Below are 19,558 nucleotides of genomic sequence, written 5' to 3'. Positions count from 1 at the left end.
TTGAATATCGGAATAATATACTGGGTGCCCCATTTAAAATAAAAGAGTAACATGCTTTTAAAGGTGACCAATGTTCAATATTAATTTTGTCTCACCCTGTATAACTTTTTGAATCAAGTTTTAATATGATTTAAAGTACAATAGTTAATTTAACTACATATTAGGCTATATCGAGTAAATTCCAATTTAGGTGGCTTTTATTGTAATTTAAAAATTGTTCTTTATTTCTAGAAAATGTTAAATATGTCAGAAACCTTACATTTTAGTCATATACTTCCCTTATAAAACTCACCTTTATTTTTCTCCCAGAATCCGAAAATCAATTAATATATAGGGTGTTTCATTACAAAAAACACAACTTTGATATGTAACTTTTTTTGGGGACACCTTGTAGAACTCTCTATATTTTTAAAAAGTGCTCTGAATTAACCTACATATGCTCACAAAGTTCATTTTAATACAAACTGTCGTTCTCCTTCGAGCCTCCGCGGCGTATGAGAGGCGCCACCCTGTATACTCTATAATAATTTTAAAATGTGTATCTTAATCTTCCCTATAAGTTTTATATTTAATATTTTTTTTGTAAACTTCGAAACAAATGAGATAATGGACTTTGCTCTATCGTTGACTCACCCTGTACGATAATTCTGACACTTCTTTGACCACTTCAAGCAAATTGAAGTCTCTCAGACTCCATGTCAACAATTAAGGGTTAAATAAAATCAACTTTATCCTAACCTTCCCTATAACTTTTGTATTTAATATTTTTATAAGCCTCGAAACAAATGAGATAATGTACTTTGCTCTATCGTTGACTCACCCTGTACGATAATTCTGACACATCTTTGAATACTTCAAGCAAATTGGAGTCTCTCAGACTCCATGTCAGCAATTAAGGGTTAAATAAAATTTTATTTAATTCTATTCTGATCTATAAAATGACTTTTTTAAACTTGGTAGAGATGCAGATTAATTTTGAATTCTATAACATATTCTAGAATATCTTTTGTTCATACAAAAAGATTGAATCGTCGTCTATAAACGTTTTCTTGGATGGATAAATAAATTATAGAGGAAAATATAATATCTTCGTATTCGTGTCCCACGTTTCATATACAGGGTGATTCTTCAATAAGCAAAGCTCTGAAATCATCCTTACTGGAGAGAGCCGTATATGCGGTAAACGACTTTTTGTTGATATTTAATCTTGAACAATTTTGAATTTTAAAATTTTGAGCATCTCAAACACTGGTTAAAAATCTAGTATTTAATATTTTATAATAACACACTTAAATTATTATAACCATTTACAATTATCCAATTGTAAAATTTTTATTGATACGTTTTTTTTGTGTTGCAATATCCATGTATGTTCTATTTGTAATTTTAATGGCGTATTTTTTTTTGAATTGTATTATGCTTGGTTAGATCTTTTATTGTTTGTATATTTTTTGTGCTTTTGTTTGTTTTTTAAATGCCTTGTCGTTGAAGCTATTTTGGCTTTTTGTACAATAAAGCGTTATTTATTTATTTATTATTTATTTACTTAAGTGCAACAAAAAATGGAATTTTTTGAAAAAAAATTTGGAAATTTTTAGTTAATAAAGATAATAACTTTATAATATGGCAACATTGGTAGTAGATTATTATTTACAAGAAAGAAAACCCAGAAGAGATATAGCGGTTCTTAAAATTTAAGCAAAATATCATTTTTTTTGAAATTTTCAAAGTAAAATATAGTAAACGCCACGAATGTTTGGGAGTGATTCATCGCTTGATAAAGTTAGAATCGACACGCGCGCTATCATTTTTACATTAAAAACGTAAATTTTTACCGCAGACGTAGGTTTTTAAAGGCCCGGTCTAATCATCTGCCTGCGCTCCTCCTACTTATTCTAAAATGTAAGCGTGATTGACAAAGACGATACTATATCGCGTTTCTTTGATTGATTCGTGTTTGTGCGTCAGTCCATTGGTGTGCTTGCAGTGCGAACAATGGGGCATTCCAGTTTATATTTATAACCAAATATATGTTTTGACAAGACTTTGACAGTTAAAGCAACGCTTAAACTTAAAACACCACGGCACTGGAATTAAGTTTTATGTGACCTTGAACAAATTAGTTCACATGGTAGCTACCGATGACACCAAACATTCGTAGCGTTTACTATATATCGGTTATTTTGTACTTATTTGTGGAGAAAATATGTTTTTTTTATCAAGATCTACCAACCCTGAAAACATTTGCACTTATTTAGATAGACTCACTCTGTATAAAGACTTTTATATTTAGATAGACTTTTTATTTAGATAGACTCACCCTGTATAAAGACTAGCAGACTTTTATCGTGACTGGAGTATAAAGAAAAACAAAATTTATCGATAGCTACAAAATATGGTTCTTTTTTCCAGGTGGTCTAAGATCCAAATTAGTATTTATACCAGATACGGAAGTGCCCGAATTCGACATAAATCTACCATTTTATGAATCCCAACTGAAAAAGCAACTGGCTTTGAACGTCTACAAGAACGGACAATGGGGCACATATAGACATTTGCTTTTTGATCAGAGCAACATAATTCAGAGGGAGCATTACTATTTGAACTCCTTAATTCGAGGTGATTTAAAGTCGCTCACTTGGATAGAAGGGCCACTTTCACTGGAAAATCCAACTTGCAAGGAACCCGAAGAGACATGGGTAGCTGTAAGTATTTCTAAACAGAAAAATATTGTTAAGTTATAATGTTAATAAGTACCATACGATCAAAAAAAAAACGGCGTCGAAGACGACTGGGGAATGACAGTCGATGATAATTTTGGTTGGGAGGTCTAGGGATTGACCTCATTTCCTCGGTCTATATTCGACGTCATTTCCGCGGTCTATATTCTTTTTAATTTTGGCCTTAAGAAGATTGTAATTTATTTTTATAAAAAATGTTAAATGGTGTAGTAATTATTTTTGGAAATAGAAGTGTGTTTCTATAAAAGTTTTACTCATTTTTAATCGTTCTATAATTAGTGTTAATTTTTAGTAAATGACATTTAGAGTGTAACAGGGGGAAATTTTGAGGGTCGGTTTGATGAAGTAAAAGGCGATAGTTTAAGTTCCTCGTGTATTTCTCTCTCTCTTTTGTAACTCTTTGCTATAATGGCTAGAAAATTATATAAATGATTTGCTGATCTTAAATATTATGGATAATTCTTACCTAGCACCAAGTTAATTCATACAAAATATAATAACTAATAAGATGTATGGTGAAATTTTAAACCACAGGCTGCCGCCGTTATTTGCAAAAGTTAAGAATAAATGTAGAAATAAATTTACTTAAATCGAAGATATTTTTTATCCGCATACCAGATTTATTTAATAAAATGGGTATGAGCGGCGACATCTACAAGACAGGTGTTTGAACGCATTGAATGTTAATAAGGTTTACTACATTTACACTAAAATATTCCCATGTAGTTCCGCAATTTAACAACAAATATTCAGTAACCTAATATATTCTGTTTCATCTGCCTCCCTGTGAACTGAGAGGTCGAAGAACACACGAGGTTCACATAATTTATAAATTTAATAAATAGTATCAATATATGTGCTATAACTATATAGCTCACACAATTTATGGCGGGTGATATGCCTTAAGATGGTTTACGTGGAATAAGCCGCGTTCAGTAAACGATTCCGGGTGCTCTAACATATACGTATTAAAACTTACAGCACTCTTTATTCGATAGGGTCCTTCAAATAACAAAAGAAATTTTTTGTTTCTGCACTAAAGCAGAGGATATATTATTAGATCGAAGTAAAACTAAATCTCCCTCTTTAAATACCGGGTATGGTCGACTTGGATAGTTAATAGCTCTCCGTGCTGCGCGACTTTGTAATGTTTCTTTGGCAAGCCACATTTTCCTCTCCGAACTAACATCCTGTGTCCCGATGGGATTTGAAAGAAATGACGGAAGAAATTTAGGCACGGTGGTGTTGTGCTGCAATTCGTGCGGAGTAAAACCTGTCGATTCGTGAACTACAAAATTCATCAAGACAGCAAATCTTTTTAATTCATGTGCCCAACGAGTATGTTGCCCCGCACAATATACGCGACACAAGCGTCCTAGTTCCCTCATTACTCTTTCGGAAGAGTTTGCTTGGGGGTGTCTAATCGAATTAAAAATAACCTTTATACCTAGAGATTCCAAAGTTTCTCGCCATCGTTTAGAAGTGAACTGAGAACCATGGTCTGAAAGAATACGATTTGGTCGGCCATTTTTAGGAAAATAATCTAAAATTAGACGATTAAGTGCAGCTCGAGTGGTTGCATTTTTTAAAGGATATAACGCAATGTATTTAGTAAATACGTCCAAGACTACTAAAACATATTTGGCACCAGCACGACTTCGCGGTAGGGGACCATATAAATCTAAAGCTACTAAGTCACCTTTAGCATCAGGAATAATAGGATTTATAGGTGGTTTAGGCATGCGCGATATCTTTGTCTTTTGACAGACGTCACAGTGTCGTAATATTTTTTTAATAGTAGCATACATATTCGTCCACCAAGCCTCGGTGCGAAGAGCTGACCACGTTTTATATACACCGTAATGGCCCAACATCTCGTGATATGCTTCAACAAAATCAGACTGCATCACTTTAGGAACACAAACCAAATACGGTTCATCGGATGCTTGTCGATAATATAATACGTCTTGGTGGAGTGCAAATCGTTCTTGTAGTTTTAAATCAGATGATAGTGCCGATATAATATCATTTAATTTTTTATCATCGCGTTGCACTACTGCGATAGCTTTTATTTTTCTTAAAAACTCCGTGGGTAATTTAAGAGTTGATAAAATTTTGAATAATCTATTCTCCGGATAAGGGGGAGCTTTAGCACTGTCCCGTGATAGCGCGTCTGCTACAATATTATCTTTTCCCGAAATATGCTCAATAGAAAAATCAAATTCCTGTAAGGCTAGGACCCAACGCGCGATTCGCGGCGAGAGTAGTCGACAAGTGTTAATATACGTTAAAGCTTTATTATCAGTATGCACCGTAAAATGGCGACCCAATAGATATACACGCCATCGAGTTAACGCAAATACACACGCAAGAACTTCCTTTTCATTACTATGGTACCGCGTTTCTCTTGGAAGCAATAATCGACTCGCATAAGCTATCGTACGAGATTCACCATCCAACACTTGGTAAAGTTGTGCCCCTAAACCATATTCGCTTGCATCTATGTTGACATGCCATTCGGCTGACAAAACCGGATGATAAAGCATTGCTGCATTTATTAATAAATCCTTTATCTTCTCAAAAGCTTTCTCTTGTGGCTCTTTCCATTCCCATCGAACAGTTTTCCGCAATAATTTCGTTAGAGGCTCACAAAATGATGAAAACGATTTACAAAAGGATCTGTCAAAATTGCATAAGCCTAGAAAGCGCTGAAGTTGCTTAACGTTGTGTGGTCGCGTGTATTCTACAATAGCTTTTACCCTAGACGGATTTGGTTTAATACCATTACTGTTTATCACATATCCCAGAAAATTAAGTTGATCACAAAAAAAATCACATTTACTTATATTAAGGGTTAACCCAAATTCCTGGAGTCGTTTGAAAACCATTTTTAAATGTTTAATATGTTGCTCAAACGAATCAGATATTATAAGCATGTCATCAATATATCCGGTTAAAAATGAGTCAAACTCCGGACCGAAAATTTTACTGATCATGCGTATAAACGACGAAGCGGCCGTTGACAACCCAAAAGGCAGCACACGAAAAACATACGTTTTTGAATTAATCATAAACCCCGTATACTGTTTCGAATCCTCTGTCAATGGTATTTGCCAATACCCGCTCGTAGTGTCCAAACGCGAAAAATATTTTAATTCTGAAGAAGAATTCAATTTACATGTCTTAAAAATATCCTCTATTGACCTCGGACACTCGTGATCTTTTTTTTCCATCTGTTTATTAAGTCTGCGCGCTCTAAACAAATTCTAACTGAATTATCTTTTTTGATTACAACTCTTACGGGTGATATGTATGGAGTGCAGCACGTTCAATTATACCCAGATTTTCCATTTCCGTGACAGTTTTATTGACGGCTTCTCGATAAACTACGGGTATCGGATATGATTTAATAAAAAATGGATCGGTATTATGAAGTTTAATTTGATGATTATAATTTTTTACACGACCCGGTATATTTGAAAAAATCGATTCATATTCGCTAATCAATTCTTTAAACATATGTTTCTCATTAAAACTTAAATTTGTATTTTTTGTGACATTCTGTATATCAGTTGACTGCACAACTGCATTTGCTGTAACAAAACTCTCGTATTTTGATAAACTGCGCAAATTTAACGATTCTCTACCATTATATTCGTGAGAATAAATTTTTTCTGATAAAGCAATTTCTTCATCGCCTACCGAACAAAATATTTTATTTATATTTATATTTAAATCGATACGTACTTTGTATTTTCGTAAAAAATCAATTCCTAAAATAATTGAATAAACAAGATCGGGTATGACAAAAAATTCCTGGTAAAAAATATTATTTTCACACGAAAAACAAATTAAAGTTTGTAATTGTATTTTTCTTTGATTTTATTTAAACGCCCCTATAACTCTTATACCAGAACACGAAAAAGATGGAATGTCACTTTTAATTTTATCAGAAAAAGAGTTCCAAACGTCTTCAGAGACTGCGGAGATTTCACTTCCAGTGTCAATTAAAGCGGGAAAAGAATAACCATACAATTGCGTTTCGATAATCGGCGATCTATAATTAACAATTTCGTGCTTAAAGCTACACTCATCTTTAAGTAATTCATCTCTAACGTTATTATTAAAACTAAAGCCCCTTTTAAAACGTTTTCCACAGCCGGGCTCGTCTGTGGAAAGCAATCTAGTTTTCCGAATTTTCCTCACATTCAACATTATCCACAGTTTGCATACTAGATAAGTTTTTTGTCTGATTTTGTCCCGACATCTGTTGTGATTGTGATCCATGTCTAGAATTATTTTGTTTATAAAAATAATTTTTTTCCGATCTTGTTGAATGTGAAAAAGAATCCGTTGTACTAGCACTAAAATAATATTCGGCCTGTCTAAGACGCTGAAGGGCATCTTGAAATGTAACTGCGCCGATTAAAGTACAAGAAATACTTGGTGGAAAATGTCGCGCAATAATTTGAATTAATTGCGGGGGCGGATAGGCAGGTTCTAAATGTTTAGCCAAAACTACATAGGAATAAAATATTCTGTAAATGTAGCGCTGCCATTTATAGGGTAAATATCCGAATCTAATTTCAGTCTAATCTTAAGTTGCTGAGATTGACTCCAATATTGAGCTAAGAATTGATTTTTAAAATCTTGAAAATTAGTGAAAGTTGATAAGAAAGCGTTCATCCATATTTTTGCGTTTCCTCTAAAGAATAAATTAGTTATACTATCTACTAAAAACTGATCTACAGAAACATTTTGTGACTTATACATGGTTTCTATTTGATTTAAAAAATCTACAGGGTGTATATCCCCTTTATCATCAAAAATAGGAACGTCAGCGTTTGGTTTAAAAGTACAAATATTTTGAAAATGGCCCTGATTAGAATTGATATTATTATTATTTATATTTAACTTATGTACTTCATTAATAACACTAGAAATTATCGTTTTTAAATCTTCTTGCTGCATGGAACAGGTAGTCGGATTACAAAATGGCGGTGGCATGAAATTTGCCGTTGGCATATGAACTGCCGGCGGTGGCGGCACAAACATAAAGTTGCCTCCCTGATTCCCTTCGTTATTATTGCCTCTTATAAACTGTCCAGATAATACAGAATTTGGAAAGATCCTACCTTGTATCGTTGGACTTGTGTTCGGTACCGTCGTGGCTGTCGTAGTTGGTACGGGCCCCTGAGGCGTTGTGGGCGATGTTGTTATTGGATCCGAAAGAGATTGTCGACCTCGTAGATCCAAAAGTCGACTCTGGCCCTTACCACGAAGGTCATAGCTGTGAGTCCTTGGGGTGGCACCGTTATTCATCTCAGATAAATACACGTAGTCAGTAGTTCTTCTATTATCTATATAATACTTCGCCAGCCCCACGTTGGGCGCCAAGATGTAACAGGGGGAAATTTTGAGGGTCGGTTTGATGAAGTAAAAGGCGATAGTTTAAGTTCCTCGTGTATTTCTCTCTCTCTCTCTCTTGTAACTCTTTGCTATAATGGCTAGAAAATTATATAAATGATTTGCTGATCTTAAATATCATGGATAAATCTTACCTAGCACCAAGTTAATTCATACAAAATATAATAACTAAGAAGATGTATGGTGAAATTTTAAACCACAGGCTGCCGCCGTTATTTGCAAAAATTAAGAATAAATGTAGAAATAAATTTACTTAATTCGAAGATATTTTTTATCCGCATACGATTTATTTAATAAAATGGGTATAAGCGGCGACATCTACAAGACGGGTGTTTCAACGCATTGAATGTTAATAAGGTTTACTACATTTACACTAAAATATTCCCATGTAGTTCCGCAATTTAACAACAAATATTCAGTAACCTAATATATTCTGTTTCAAGAGATCGACCTCGCCAAAATTATCATTGTCATTCCGAGCCGTTTATAACGCCGTTTTTTTTTTTCGATTATACGGTATGCCGGGTGCGTCTCAAAAGTGGCTTACCCCTATGTTTTTTTTATTTTTTTAGATAAAAAACGAGATTTGGTATGTTGTATATGACATAAATTAGGATTGATTGACGTATTCAATTGCTTTTGGTCACTTCCTGTTTCACCGGAAATGACTACAACTGTTGATTATTAAATGACAATGGAAAATTACATTATGAATAGAATAACATATTATATGTCAATTTTTGACATTTTAGCTTACAAAAAAATCGTATTTTAAATTTCATTCTAGAGTGGTGGTTGTGTTAAAACAGTAATTTTTAATCAAGGAGCCTTGGAAAAATAGATTTGATCATCTAATGTTTTTCGTGTCTTGTCGTGGCCCCTTTAAAAGATGCCCTAATAGTTTTTTAATCAAAACTCATTTTTTTTCAAATGGAAGAAGGGTGGCTCATTAGCAAATATGGAAAAAGCATTTTTTGCGAATAATTTGGTGCCACACACTTGGTATTTCGAGTCATATTGTCGTTATGAACAGCATGTTACAATTTCAAATAAACCATATGCGAAAATGTCACAAGTTGAAATTTGATACCTATGTCATTCTATTCAGAGTGTCATCTTATATCGAATTATTTAAAAAAATAACGAAGGTGTCATTTAAAAATTAAAAGTTGTAGTTATTTCCAGTGAAACAGGAAGTGACCAAAAACAATTGAATACGTCAATCAATCCTAATTTATGTCATATATTAATATACCAAATCTCGTTTTTTTTATCTGAAAATATAAAAAAGTTATAGGGGGTATCCCACTTTTGAGACCCACCCGGTATATCTCCATTTAACCAAAATTAAGTTGAAACTTTGAATAAGAAGATTAAGGAAGGGGCATATCAAAAATCTTAGGTACACCGCGATGGGCCTCAAATATGGCCGACTTAAATTCCGGTTTATCAGTGCCGTTCCAATTTTATTTAAAAAATGTAAAACTATGATGTAGGGTAGACGTGGGGTAGATTCAATAATTTGTTATTTTATTTTACGTTGTGAATAAATGTTGGTAGTTATTAAAATTGTTATAAAAATATATAATTGTAATAAAAATAGATAAGTTATAATAAGTATTTATTAACACAAACATTCGATACGCTACTGAAGCAGGTAAATCAAATTAACGTATCAAAATTCTTTGACATCTGATCTTTGACAAGTAGTAAATAAAAGCTAAAATGCAAGAAAATATATAATTTAGTTAATTTAAGTGAATTTCATAAATGATCGGTTTACTACACGTATGTATATTATATAGTCACTTACTAGCGAAAAGTTGTTCCATTATTTCACTCAATTTTTGCCGAGATCTACCGCACGCTACACAACCAACTATTTTAGGCGTCTTTTCGATAAATCGCGATAATGTCACTGTTAATTTAAGTTCTGCCACAATTTCCATCTAGATTTACTACCTTTATACAACTATCAGTGGTAGAATAAATAATAAATAACATAAAATAAGCTCCGTAAAGACTGACAAATCCACAAAATTTCAAATCAAATTCAAATGTGTCAAATGAATCGTCAAACAGAACTGTCAAGGATCCCCACCCTAGAGAGCTTTTATGGTGGCTTTTCCGCCCACCATGCATGAATACATGGATAGCATTATGCTCCTTCCTTAGTCTTCTTGTTCAAAGATTTGAAATTTGGTGATAAAAATAGCATGTTTGACACTCTTTGAGGTATGTAGGGACAAAATTTGAACCACAAATGTTTTAACTCTAGATGTACGGTGGACTAAAATGTGACCCACCTGATCTAATGCATTTTTGGTAAGCTACGTCGGTTTATTGTATGTCCCGCGTTACAGGTTGACGCTACTAGGCGCTCCTATACTGAAATAATACGTTTATTCAATAAATGTCGCGGTAGACTTTGGAATCGTTTGTTTAGCTTAGTTATTCGTTTACGTTTTGTATCGGCAATCGCTAGATTTTTTTGGAGTATTTTGCCGCAAAGAGTTAAAAAATCGTTATTGTGCTTTATCTACCATATAAAATCTTGTATGTGAAAGGGGCATAATTCATAATGTCTTCTGAACCTGCCGTAACATTATGAACATATCGTGACGTTATAAAATCACATTTATTGTATCTCTTCATGTTGTTCTGTGCAGCAGTACTAGCCTCGCGCAGCAGTGGCCTATTGTCTTTATTTGGTCCACCCAACAGTACTTGCTTTTCTCTCCACAATTAGTTTTACCAGGCCATTGATGGTCCTGGATTTGTGACCAAAGTATCTTAAATAAGATTGATTTATAGATGTTGACAGTCTAGATTCGATATTCACGTGTTCGATAATTGAAATGTATGTACGATGAGCTGTATCGGCACCGACGTTGTTATTTCGTCGGTGCCGGCTGTATCAGTAACTCCTAAAAGATATCTAACATAAACCTATCTTTTAGGAGTTATTGGCTGTATACGGTGTTCGCTAGCATCCGTCTATAACACCACATTTTAAAAGCATCGATTTTACGTCGCATTAACAACTTCAACGTCCAGGTCTCCGAGGCATAAGTGACATTGGAAAAAATTAGGGCTCTTAGTAGTCTTACTTTGTTGCTGATTGAAACGGCCGAATCTTTCCATATTTTATCGAGTATTTGATTATGGAATTGCGTGCTATACACAGTCCTCTCTTGATTTCTTGTAATAATTTGTCGTAACATAATATCTAGAGACAACTCGCGTTCGCATGTTATATCATTTATTTAAAATTGATAAAACATTACATTTTATGAAGCTCCAATTGAGAGCCTCGATAGCTAATGATAATTACACATACATAAATAATTTTTATCCTCCATTGTGCCTATGTTCTATTTTTAGGTGTACTATGCTGCATTAAACTTCCGAGACGTTATGTCAGCTACAGGAAGAATCAATGTGGATACAATTACCAGAGACAGGAGGGAACAGGAATGCGTACAAGGTTTCGAATTTAGTGGCCGTTTACTAAAGTAAGTTAACACGCAACAATATAGAAAGTTCTATACAAAGTGATATTTTATTTCTGGTTGTCGTTAAAATACGAAATTTGGATATAATATAGTCGTTCGTCAAAATACACATTCTCGATAAGTTAAATATCACTTCCGGTTTAACTGGTTAAGTGTGCTAATGCAAAACATTTTAAATAGTACCATGTACATGTTATATATTTTATATTATATAAACAAATTTTCCTAAAACATTATTTTTCAGTCAGAACCATGTCTCCTAAATATTTTGTTTTTGACTTATGTCAGCACATGCCTTGGTTAATTTTTAAGAACAAAATGAACCTGCCACAAACATTTTGCAATTTTTTCAATTATTGTTACTTTTTGTTGTTATTTTTCAATATCACGAGGTGGCTCTGGGACAGGTGCCATCGCAAAAAGATCTGACCACTTTGCTCGTCTAATCTCCTTATTATACTCAGTTAACGTCTCGGTGTAAAGCCGGCATTCGCCGCTGGGTTTGGCTTTGTTGAAGAGTCGTCGGACCTCCGATCTAAGATTGGCCAGCTTCTTGTCCCACCAGGGCTTGTTACTTGATTTAACTTAGAACAATCTTCGGATTGCCACGGGGTTTTCAATAGAACACTGTCTCCTCAACAAATACCTCAATATATTAAAGCTATCTTAAAGAAACAACGACGAATGCAGATTACCTGGAGAAAATGGGGAAACACCAGAGCATCCCATCACTCAGTGCTTCGAGAAGATAACTATTTGTGCTCTGAAATTTTATACGACTGATTTCGGAATGGAGAACTACCCCCTGTAAAACCGTCTCAGATACTAGCTTTTGAAAAAAAAGCCCTCTGAAACTGTATGATGAGTGATGATTCAAGAAAGGGGGACACAATAGGTATATAAATTCGCGTTGACTAGATTTCCCTCCCATACCATTCTACATCCTATATTCTGGTAGATTCTTACGAATTTGAATATGTTTCTTGGTGATCTCGTGCCATATTTAGAAATCTACATAGAATCACCCAGCTCGCTTCTCTCTATAAAATTATTTGGGCAGGCAGTAGAATGTAGAATGAGTAAGAGGGAGGGTTAATCACCGCAACTTTAAAGATCTATTGTATCCCCCTTTGTTGAGTTATATTTCTCTAACTCATCATACATCCTGTTGTAGGGATAACAGGGTATTTCCCAACCTCCTCTGACAACAGGCGTTCATCCTCCGAGAAGTGGTTATCTACCTCCTACGAGAATATGCACCCTTCCACTGTTGGGGTTTAGCCATCCGAGCCCATCACAGTAGGGGGCACCTTGTTTCCGGCTGAGGTACCCGTGAGGTGGAGGCTGGATCTGTCTCCATTTTCTCCACCTCTTTAACTTGGTCTCTCCTCAGATCTGATAGTTTTGTCCCGAATATCTAATAGAGGATATAATCTCCCTCTTTCTCTATTGTCTCCTTGGATTTGAAGTCAATTACACCGCTGGGGTTGAGCATGCAGTAAGTCGAGTAGCATTTCCATAACTTTTGATGATGGGGAATAAAAGGCACTAGTAACAGCTATGCACACTTGTTGTAATTTCCGCAACTTATTTTTGTTGTTTACTAGTTGGCTTACTTGCCACAAGGCAAATGCACCAAAAATGTCTGATGGCTATCACATATAACCAGTACATACTTTTGGAATTTAATTCCCAGTTTCAGCCACAAACTCTGCGACATGACCAGAGAGCACCTTCTTTGTATTTTCTTCCAATGGAAATTCAAGGATAATTTTCTTATCCAGAGATAACTCTAGATAACTCGCAAATGCAATAGTCCTACCTACAAGAATGGTGGTTTCAATTTGTCTGTTTGTCTATTTTTCTTTCCCTGGTAGTAGATAAGTAATGGTCTCGTAACAATTTTTGCAAAGAGACATTTTTTAAGCCAAAAAGTTGTGGAAATGTATATTTTATTACTGGTACCGCAAAGGTAAAAATATGTAGTTGGCACCCCTACAAGTAGGAGTCATATTGACAACGAAATCAAATTTCTAATACCAAAAAAAACATCCAGACACCAATTCTCATTCAAATATCGACGCGACGTTAGTTCAGAAATTATTTGAAAAAAATCATAATAAGAATGAAACTTCTACCCCGTATCTCCGAAACGAAGCATTTTAGGACATAAATGTATTACTTATTGTTATCTGCAGAATATGGTGCCAAAGTTTCCCAAATACAATTCGGACCACCCTGTATATAAAGAAAAGTCTTAATTTCAGTGAATTTTTATGAGATCAAGATATGTATTCTCATAAAATACCGTGCTTTTATGTTAACTGTGAACATAGGGCTTAACACAACTGACTAACCAAACTGAATTAGCAAAATAGCATTGCATTGGATTTGAGTGAATAGTATGCAATTACAACTACAAATATTTTTGTTTTAAAACATTTTTTTGTTTAGCTAAAACTAGTTATAGCTCAAAAAATTACCAAAAATCCTAAATTTCGATGAAGAAAAATATTTTGAATTTTAATTCATGTCTACTAATTTTTCGGCGGAAAAACAGTATTGTTTATCGGTATTTCATCAATTGATGATAAAAGGTTGGTTATGGACTGACAACGGGGGCATGATTTTCAAATTACAATGATTGACGCCTATGTTCACAGTTAAAATAAAAGCACTGTATGATTAAGTGCATATTTTTTGTTTCAGTGGAAAAAGAGTAATGGGCATGGTAACAAAAGGCGCATGTGCGTCTTACGTTAAAGCTGAAAAATCGCTTTTATTTGAAATTCCCGAATCGTGGACAATGCAAGAAGCGGCCACGGTTACAGTTGTTTATTCAACCGCCCTCTATGGTTTAATTGTGGTAATCAATCTTCTTCGTGCATTTCTAATTACGAAATTCCATACATTTTTTTTTTATTTTCAGATAGCACGACTAAAACCTACGGATTCTGTATTGATTCACTCCGGAACTGGAGGTGTTGGCCAGGCTGCAATAAATCTTGCCCTAGGAAAGGGATGTACGGTATATACCACAGTCGGTACGCCAGAAAAACGCGAATTACTAAAGAAGTTGCATCCAGAGTTAACAGGTAATTGTAATATAGATATTCAAAATACACTTAATATAGTATATTCTAGTATATGATGCTAGTAAGTAGAGCTCATACGTATATGAGGCAGAGTCAAGTGTAAGTCAAAGTGTTGTCATCCAGGATATTAGTAATGATGGTGCATAGGATATTAGTAGTGATGGTTCACTTTGTCTGTGTCTTTCTTTGTCCTCTTTAAGAATGGAAAATTTGATCTTAATATCCTTGATTGAGGGATAATAATAGAACTATTTTGGGTAATGGTTTAAATAATACCAATTAGTGTTGCACAAAAGTCTTGAAAAAGTCTTGCAAGACCAAGACTTTTGCAAGAAATGCAAGACAAGACTTTCAAAATTTCTTAAAGACAAGACATTAATATGCAAGAAATTTCAAGAGTCTTGCAAGATTTTTTAAATTCAAGATTTCTTGAAAATTAGAAATGATAAATTTTTTTAAGTGATAATTAGGTCTCTGCGCAAATTATGCCGGGTTTATACAACATTTATATAGTCGTAATCACAATCATAGTCATATAAAAGTTAAACTATCCACTTCTTATAAACCTGTTGACATCTACCATGAACTTACCCTTTAATTATGTTACCCAACTTCACTGATATAAAAATTATGATTATGAAAATGTTCTATAAACGCACATTAAAACTGCGTTGTGATTATGACGATGATTAAAACTGTGATTATGATTACGACTTATGCAAATGTTGTATAAACCCGGCATTAATATTGACCAGTGTTCATTTTTTTCATAGCCAGTGTTTGAGAGTTAAGAATGAAATAAAATAAAGTCGAGGCAACAAACCGTATATTGGTAATTGGCATTATACAGAAAACTAGCGTGTACCCAGGACTTTCGTTCGCGTCGAATTAATCATTTGTAATGGTGATGATAAAGCAAAGCAAGAATTTCAATTAACATTCAAACGATAAAATTTTCTCACATTTTTGTCAGCATGGGAAAAAACAATCCAGAAACCCCTCCTTATCGAACCTCTACACCCCACAGTCATTCCGTTTGCCAAAAGTCAGCTTTAAACGTCAAGCAGTTTATGCAGAATGGTGATTACTTAATGGTCATATTTTATGAAACAGCCTGTATACATTTTTAAAAGCTCTTAAATTATGTAATACAACAAAATAAAATATACGTGTTTAAGAGTTTTTCCGAAAAACTCACCGGTTTTTAAATAAAGAATATTCTAATATTTGAGGGGTGGTTTCACCCCCTTAGAAATCGAGTTTCGAAAAATTCCTTCTTATCGAACCTCTACACCCTAAAGTCAATCCGTTTTCCAAAAATTAGCTTTTTACGTCAAACGCTTTAAGCAGGATCGTGATTAATCAATGACCAGATTTTTCGAAACACCCTGTATATATTTTTAAAAAATTTTAAAATATGTGGAAAAACAAAATAAAATATACGTGTTTAAGCGTTTTTTCGAAAACTTGACCGTTTTTTAAATAAAAAATATTTTAATATTTGAGGGGTGGTTTCGCCCCCTTGGAACTGGAATTTCGAAAAAGTCTTTCCTATCGAACCTCTACACCCTAGAATCAACCTGTATGCCACAATTGAAAATCAGGAAATTAAGAGACAACAAACGGCAACATTGTAGAGTATGCTAGTTGACTAGTGGGACGCAGAAGCTAGTCTAACTCCCAACGGGTATAGAAATCCTATTTTAAATATCCTCGAAGTGTCCTTAGCCCAAACCATTTAGATTCCTATTAAAATACTTTTAATGAGCAGGTTATGTTTAAAAGCCTGTATATATTTGAAATTAATTTATTTTATCAAAAATGTACAATCTTACTTTATAACATTTGAATTAACTTTTTAGACGATCACATTTTCAACTCAAGAGACACTAGCTTCGAGCAACAAGTCATGAGAGCCACGAAAGGAAGAGGAGTGGATATCGTTCTAAATTCTCTAGCCGAGGAAAAGCTTTTAGCATCAGTTCGCTGCTTGGCCCAAGGCGGAAGGTTTCTGGAAATCGGAAAATTCGATTTGGGAAATAACAATCCGTTACAGCTCCAGTTGCTAAAGAAAAATGCCAGTTTCCACGGCAAGTAGTGTTGAATGATATATATTTTTTCCAATTTTTTTCCTATACAGAGTGTCCCAGAAATAAGTGCAAGTATTTTAACTGGTAGTATAGTTCAACCCCAGAAACACCCCTATGAGGTTTTTTCCGCGAAAAAAAAATTTTGAAAATTCGAAATTTTTTGATTTTTTTTAATTTTTAGTTAAAAAACATAATTTCTTGATAATTTGGCAACATAGGTATAGTGGTTCTAAAAATTTTATCAAAAAATATTTTTTTTTGGAAATTTTCAAAGTATAATAACTCCGTTATTTTGGACTTATTTGAACGATAAAGAGAAAATATGTTTCTTTTATCGAGATCTACCACCCGTTAAAATACTTGGACTGATTTCTGGGACACCCTGTATAATATAAAATTTTTAATATTTTTTTTCTCAAATACGGTTAATGCTAAGTATAGAGTGTTTGATATAAAAATTCATAATTTTTTATAGAAAATTTAAATATGTTATAAAAATGAGATGGGGGGTACCCATTTAAAATATAAAATTTTGTTTCTGTCAACTTCCGGTATTTCTAAAAGTGCCGCCATATTGAAAATATTTTTAGTCCATAGATCTTATTGTAAATCAATGATGTGCAAAAAATCTCCGGTCCAAATATTGTAAAGTACGTCTGATGCTGGATCTGTGTCTATGAAAGGAATGCGGACAAAAAACATTTAAATAAAGAGCAATATATTTTATACATCGACTTAACAAGTACGTCACCGCAAATCGCTCCGCCCACTCATTTTATTGGCTACTTGCAAATTTGTCGAATTTTTATTGATGGGACGCGTCGTCTAATTTTTTACGAAAAACATCGAGAGAATATCGTTTCTCCTCTCACAGATACCCCGTAGCTACAGAACGGACAGACGTACTGTAGTTCTCTAGAAACTTCTAATGCACGCTCTCATGCCTGGAACACCCTGCATATGAAATGTATTCATATGGTACAATTATTTTAGGAATTATGCTGGATGCGCTTATAACACAAAGAAATATGATCAAGCATACGCTTGTTAAGCTAATATTGGATTCCTTAAGTAAAGGTCTACTAAAACCACTGGACGCAACCATATTTGAAAAGGATCAAGCTGAAGAAGCTTTTAGATATATGGGCACCGGAAAACACACCGGAAAGGTCTTGATTAACATCCGGCAAGAAGAAGATCTCGTAGTAGAGCCTTCAAGAGTACCGTATCCCTGCGTACCTAGGTAAGGATTCTACTAATAGTCTAAGAGCTGACTATACATGGCTAATTTTTTACTTGAAGTATCCTTTTGTGTAGCCATTATGAAATAGTCATGTCTGCCAGCGCGATCCCGGGGCTTAAAGCGGAGGCGGCCAATCGAAAGGGTGAAATTTTGACACTAAAAATATTATAAGATACATGAGTAAAAATTGTCAAAATAGCTTTTATTTATTATTAAGAAACGTGGAAAATTGTTGGCAGACATTTTTCTAGTCGCTAAAATGCCGGCAGACAATGCGAAAGAGGCATGAAATTTTGAATAAAAAATATGTCTCACATGCATGCCGATTTGTGGAATGTCATATTTATTCATTTTAAAAGCCGTATGCAAAAGGACAAACAAAAAGATCGTGGCTAAATCAGCGGCACACAGTTATCAAAAGCGCGATATTAGTCTAGCGCTTTCAAGGAACGCCCCCCGCCTTGAAAATCGTGCATTTTTTAAAAAATTTCCTTTATATTTTAGAAAACTTTTGTACAACTGCCTGTTCACCGCAAATTTACCCACGGTATAATTTTTTAACCTACCATGCTTACGGCTTTACTTTATGGTTACGACAGACAACGCGAAAGAGGCATGAAATTTTAAAAATTATTAAAAAATTAAATTTGAAGAATGAAAAAAATTATGGCATATTTGCATGCCGATTGGTGAAACGTCATATTTATTTATTTTAAAAGCCATATGCAAAAGGGCAGACAAAAAGATCGTGGCTCAATCAGCTGCAGACAGTTATCAAATGCGCGATATTGCTCTAGCGCTTTATTCAGGGAACTCTGGCCGCCTCATCTATTTAAGTATAGATAAATCATATAATGTACGATTGTATTATAAATGTATTTTTTTATTATTTCAATAACGATTTTTTTGTCTGCCCTTTTGCATACGGCTTTTAAAATTAATTTACAATAAACGTAACATTCCACTAACCGACATGCATGTATGCGATGATTTTCTTTTGTCAAAATTCTATGCCTCTGTCGCGTTGTCTGCCGGCATTTCAGCCACGAGAAAAATGTCTGTCAACAATTTACACGTTTCCTAATAATAAATAAAAGCTATTTGGCAATTATAACTCGTGTACCTTATAATATTTTTAGTGTCAAAATTTCACCCTTTCGATTGGCCGCCCCCGCTTTAAGCCCCGGGATCGCGCTGGCAGACATGACTATTTCACAATGGCTACACAAAAGGATACTTCACACAAAAAATTAGCCATGTAACGATGATAAGGTTTTTTATGTAGCCAGCTCTCGGTCTATAAGATAAGATGCAAGTTCAATCACAACACAACTCTAAAAAAAACTCGGTTATTTTCAATTTATTTTAAAAATGGTAAAGATAAAAAATGTTTCTTTTGACTAGATCTACCACTCCTTAAAATATCTGCACTTATTTCTTGGACACC

At 34.2% G+C, this 19,558-nt stretch overlaps 1 protein-coding gene across 2 annotated transcripts in view; it reads left to right on the top strand.

The window, feature by feature from the left end:
- LOC115876924 (fatty acid synthase-like) overlaps positions 1 to 19,558 on the top strand; it is an 86,272-nt gene that overhangs the window by 44,430 nt on the left and 22,284 nt on the right. For both annotated transcript variants that reach the window (XM_030892972.1, XM_030892973.1), the window contains exons 17-22: positions 2,413 to 2,705; positions 11,553 to 11,683; positions 14,393 to 14,549; positions 14,613 to 14,778; positions 16,641 to 16,868; positions 17,862 to 18,111. In XM_030892972.1, the coding sequence (XP_030748832.1) occupies positions 2,413 to 2,705; positions 11,553 to 11,683; positions 14,393 to 14,549; positions 14,613 to 14,778; positions 16,641 to 16,868; positions 17,862 to 18,111 (1,225 nt within the window). The remainder of the gene's footprint in view (positions 1 to 2,412; positions 2,706 to 11,552; positions 11,684 to 14,392; positions 14,550 to 14,612; positions 14,779 to 16,640; positions 16,869 to 17,861; positions 18,112 to 19,558) is intronic.

This window comes from Sitophilus oryzae, unplaced genomic scaffold (genome assembly GCF_002938485.1).
Source record: "Sitophilus oryzae breed Bouriz unplaced genomic scaffold, Soryzae_2.0 scaffold_1440_pilon_pilon, whole genome shotgun sequence".
Taxonomy (NCBI): Eukaryota; Metazoa; Arthropoda; class Insecta; order Coleoptera; family Curculionidae; genus Sitophilus; species Sitophilus oryzae.
This window is presented reverse-complemented; position numbering and strand designations above follow the sequence as displayed.